The sequence below is a fragment of the Berghia stephanieae genome, chromosome 13 (genome assembly GCF_034508935.2).
Source record: "Berghia stephanieae isolate SIO BIC M18660-M18661 chromosome 13, UCSD_Bste_1.3, whole genome shotgun sequence".
Lineage (NCBI taxonomy): Eukaryota > Metazoa > Mollusca > Gastropoda > Nudibranchia > Aeolidiidae > Berghia > Berghia stephanieae.
Window position 1 is genome coordinate 37,260,398 of NC_088372.1, and position 5,485 is coordinate 37,265,882.

Here is a 5,485-nt window from a genome sequence, read left to right on the forward strand (position 1 = left end):
TGTGTTATGACGTCATTTTTGGTATGTGTCAGACTATAAGTATACGATGGCTACGATCTAATCCACCCAAAATTAAATAAAACATGGTGCACAAAGCTTGTATGTAGACTTCAGAGGTTTGATCCTCCGACCATCGAAATAGTACGTAACGAGAGTCTCCGAGGCGTATATATATATATATATATATATATATATATTATATATATATATATATATATATATATATATATATATATATATATATATATATATATATATATGTATTAATACCGGATAGGGAGACTTTTGGTACCCCTATTAGTTCATTTTACAGTACTTTACCAATAGGGAGACCAAAATCCGGTCCCCCTATTGATTTGACCTCTAGCACATTCACTTTTCTATTTTTAGTTTAAAGTTGTCAACCCAACCGTCAAGGATATATAATTGTAAATCATAGTATTGAAGTTATTTGTTAAACACCACAGTAAGAAGAGTTATGCCTAAATTTTCACGTTGGTCAATAAGGTGACCGCCTGAAAAAAGTACAATAGGGGTACCAGTGTTTTCATCGATATATTTCAATAGTGAGGCAATATATCTTTCCGAAATTTTCTCTAAAATTCTAGAACATTATATGGATTTTTATAGTAATGAAAACCTAATATAAAATTGTGTGAAAGTTGATGAACTGAGGAATGAACAAGATATACGAATTATAATCTATTTTTAGAAACAGATTTATCGAATCTTGGTCCGGATTCTTATCTTGGTGACAAGAGACAAGCAAACATAGTAACTCTTTTTTTCGTGAAACGTATGTTTAGTCAATTTCGCGCATAAAGAGGCACTCGGCACTCACTCACTCCGCAAGTCAGTAGTAGGTGGTTATCAGTTATCAGCTTTAATTCTTAGTCAAACGCTTCATCAAACCCATTATTGAGTAGCATGTTGATGCCTGATGCCAGTTGAAGCCATCTCGACGTCGTGAAATGGAGCATCTTCTGTCATAGCAGTAGAATCGTCAGATGCCGCATTTAAATCCTCCATTCCAGGCGTTGCTGTTGCCATATCGATCTTCGAAATGATTTGGTCTAGACGTCAAGTTGACCCGTTCTATGTCTGAAGAGATTTTAAAGTGCAATACCTAACATTATATCTTGATCTACAAAAGAGTCTTTTTAAATGAACCGCTGTGTTTCTATATTTTTCAAGAACCAATGATTATCTGATAACAACTGACTTGCGGAGAGAGTGGCCGACGGACGTCCTCTCTATAGCCGCAAGTATTTTTTCGTCACTTGCTGAGTTCCAAACTAGACGTCTATGGCATCGTGGGGTAAATTGATGCTGGAGGCATCATTGAAGAGACACCGAGATAATTTAAATGGTAAGTTATTGGCCATTCTTATTACATCACTGTTGATTTAAGATTTTCAATAGGGTAGACATCACAATCACACACACACCGATTGATGATTGTCACTTGTCAGTCAGTCATTTGGAAGTGGAGTCAGATAATTCGGGAACTTCTGTAGACTGTAGATTCACACTAGTGAGTAAGATCTGTCGTTTACTACTACTACTACTACTACTACCACTACTACTTTTAGTTTTAGCTTTATCCAACTCAACACTTCTCGTGTTTATTTTATTTTGGCAAAACTAGAATGGATTTTTGAAAAGAATATAAAATAATTTAAACTTAAACCTGTCTTTGCATCTTGCTTTATGCATACAGTATGCCATATCACAGCCATCACAAAATCATAGTTTAATGTTGAGAATATGCTATTTCTTTTGTAACTTCAGATCAGAGAGATTTGAGCTTTAAAAATCCTGAAAAATGTCTTGCTGTCAATCCAGACAACCCTTTTGATGTGATCTATGATGTTAATGGTAAGAATGTAATTTGATGAGGAAATGAATAACATTTAGGTACACATAGTTTGCTTTTTTTTTTTTTTTTTTTTGAGTCATGATGTGTAATACTATTACAGTCCACTCCGGATAATTGCAACTCGTTTAATCGCAACTTTCGGTTAATCACAATATTTCCTAAGCAATGGAAATAATTCTATATAAAAGTCACTGGTTAATTGCAACAAACTTCGGTTTTTTAAAAAGTGGTAAATTCAAGAAATCAAACAGTATATCATGATTAAATTTCATCATGGATGAAATCGTGACAGGTTGAAGAATCGAGAGTGAGCAGGATTTAATGCTACAGTAGTGTGTCACCACTCTGTTAGAGTCGAAAGAGGGCGGGGCTCTGCAGTATGGGTTTGTGACGTCATCGGTGGCCATTAAATAGAAGAGGGGTGGGGCTGGTCATAATCTTGACAACAGGTTATAAATGACAGTTATAAAGAGAGACTGAGCGATATCCTTTGTTTTAGGATTAACAACTGTGCATTGTGACCAACGAGTTTGGTGAGAGCTTATTGTCTCTCATTAAGGCTAATCTCTTTAACTCTGACAAATGTTGAATTGTTGAGAAAAAAGATTGAAACTTCTTCCAATCTGAATAAGATATCGGCTTGCTTCATAGCTGCTTTTGGTTGACAAATCTACACGGGGCTGCCATATGGTTTTTGTTTCAATCAAATTGCTCTGTATGTGGTGGACTAAGAATATTATTTACTGGTTTGAGTTGACAATAAATGTGTAAAATGTTGAAATAGTGGACAGGAAACTGAATTTCGGTTAATCCCAACATTTTCGATGATCCCAAGGTATTGCGATTATCCTAAGTGGACTGTACCTGAATCTTGAACGAAAAACTATCATATGGATATGATTATAGACAGATTGGTTTCTGGAATTATATTTCCGTCCTCCCTTGCCAACTCTGACGTTCTTGAAATTTAAAAGAAAATAGCCAGAAGGTTTCGGACTTAATTTTCTTTTTTTTTCCAAAGGACAATAGTCATAAGGTAAATAATTTTTAAAAAATCCTTTTACAGCACAAGATGGCATGATTTTTTGTTTAAGAGTTTAGAGAAAAACTTGCACATGATAGTCTTCAGCTTTTTTTTGTTGTTTTTATTTTCTATATAGACTCCAACTCAGAGCCTGAAAGTGATGCAGAACAAAGTTCCATATCACATGATTCATTTGTGGTAAGTATGTACATTAAAATAAAATCATAACATTTGTATAGCGTTTATCCACAGTTGGCACCATGCTCAAAATGCTTCACATCAACATATTTTGTGGTGGACAAAACACATTTGCCACAAAAGATGAGACCTGCAGTCTGTTAGGCGCAATACAATATTTCAGGACAAGGACAACACTGTTTTACACCAGTGAGATCTCCTAGTTTTTGTTGTTAAAAATTTTTCTTTGCAGTGGACTTCGCCAACAATAACACTATTTTAAACCTTCCTCGTTATATTTTGAAGTGATATTCATTGATGAGCCATTCACATTTGAAGTCGTTTGTTTTTTTATTTGACAAAATGTGAAAATGATGCGTTTCCAGGAAAAATTAAAATAGCTTCTGTTGGGATTATACTTTTGATCTCGCATTTTGTCCAAATTCTCTTGCATCGTAATGTTTATCAACTTTTTTTGTTAACTATATTGCAGTTGCAAGGTTAGGAAGTTCATATTGTTGCAATGACAACCGTTTATATGTCCAGAATCGTAGTGATATAAAAAATTGTTTTGTAGTTGTTGGTCCTGGTGTAGGATTAAAGAGTTGGTTAAAAACGGTTTACTGAAACCCTGGTTGGTGTATCTATATTTATCCAAGCACAGTTGAACATATTAAATACTTAGACAATATGTCTGCCTTTCTCAACTCTTTTTTATTATACTTGCATTATTAACCAGCTAATTGTTTAGTTGGATTATTAAACAATGGCTCTTCATGTTTATTGTCAACATGAATAAATTGATTGATCTGTCATCTTTTCCACAAAATATACAGGGTCCCGATTTGTTGCTGACTCCGAGTCTGATTCCTCTACGTACTCTGTGAGGTACCCAATGCTGAGTACATCATTGTCTTTGGAACCTAGTGCTCATTCCCCAACTCAGTCAGAGCCTCATCCACAACTATCACAGACTGAACCTCGTTGCCAGTCTGGGACCCAGGTTCAACCCGAATGCTATACACTTGCAAACCAACGTGTTACGTGCAATGGTGAGTCATTTTTTTGTCATTCTTCTCCTTTGATATTTGTGGGATCAATTTTAATTTACCCATTCCTTTTAAAAGAAAACTTCCACCCCCTCCATGGTGCTGCATTTGTGTTATTGCATTTTTTTTCTGTTTTGGCAGTGCTGCGTCGCAAAATACGCTACCATTTACATAACAAGCACAAATCCAAATTTGATAGGGTGGACATCTTAGAATCTGAAACCCCAATGTGTGAGTGATATCAGTGAAACCAGCCATAAAAATGTTCATGTTTATTTTATTGGGGTTTTTTTTTGTCTGTAATAGACTTAAATTGCTTGTATTGTAAGTGTTAAAATGGTTTTTTTGTTACAACCCATCTATATATTAAAACTGTTTCTTTGTATTTCTATGATGCTTAAGGCTTTTTTTCACAGACCAGCTGGAAACTTAACGAGAATCAGAGTAGATAACATTTTATATTAATCTTGCAACCTAAACAGTATATGATGATTGGGAGCATTTAAAGAAAAGCACATTTTCTTTTTAATTTGTCGGTACTAAAATTATACTTTGATAATGCCTGCTGTGCTACAAACCCTTTTGACTTCCAGGTTCAATATTTTTCTTTATTCTAAAATTCTTGGGTTTCCTTTCAATGACAACTGAGATCATTAAAATTCAGCTCACAACATGATGTGTGTAGATTTGATGAAAACATATGTTCGAGTTGAGAAGCAGTGTTCACGAACTTGCTGATCGTTTTTACTAGCATTTATTTTCCTAACTTACCTGTATCAATTAACAAAGGCAAGACTCAAATATTTTCTATCTGAACAGTGTGTTTGTTATTGAAATATTTCCGGCATATACATGTCATATTTCATTCCCACAAAATATAAATCAGGATTAAGTTGTCTGGGCATCAGCATCGTTCAGGCAGTTGGGGGGAAGTCTTTAAGGAATTAATGAAGCCGATGCTCAACCGGTCTGGAGGACGTTTGATTGATGTCGGCTGTTTGTTCTGCCAGCCGGTGATGTTTTCTCACTCCCTCAATGACAAAGAAAGTCATTGTTATGACTATGAACTATAGTCTATTATTACTTTTGTTACTATATTAATTGTTACTTATAGCCGCTACTGTTATTATTATTATTATTTTATTATTATTTATATATTATTATATTATTATTATTATTATTATTATTATTATTATTATTATTATTATTATTATTATGATATTGCCTTCATTGCATTCTATTACTATTATTGATATAATTAATTTCTGATGTTGTAAATAATTTATGTGAATTGAATTTTGTCGATTGGCCAAGGGCCTACAATAAACTTAAATGAAATGTTAGTCTTTGGATAGG

General features: G+C 34.1%; 1 protein-coding gene across 1 annotated transcript in view; it reads left to right on the plus strand.

The window, feature by feature from the left end:
- The first annotated feature begins 299 nt into the window (after positions 1-299).
- LOC144959295 (uncharacterized) overlaps positions 300-5,485 on the plus strand; it is a 28,333-nt gene continuing 23,147 nt past the window's right edge. Inside the window, exons 1-4 of the mRNA XM_078891837.1 lie at positions 300-863; positions 1,195-1,369; positions 1,792-1,878; positions 3,040-3,101. Of these exons, the coding sequence (XP_078747963.1) occupies positions 1,306-1,369; positions 1,792-1,878; positions 3,040-3,101 (213 nt within the window). The 5' untranslated portion in view covers positions 300-863; positions 1,195-1,305. The remainder of the gene's footprint in view (positions 864-1,194; positions 1,370-1,791; positions 1,879-3,039; positions 3,102-5,485) is intronic.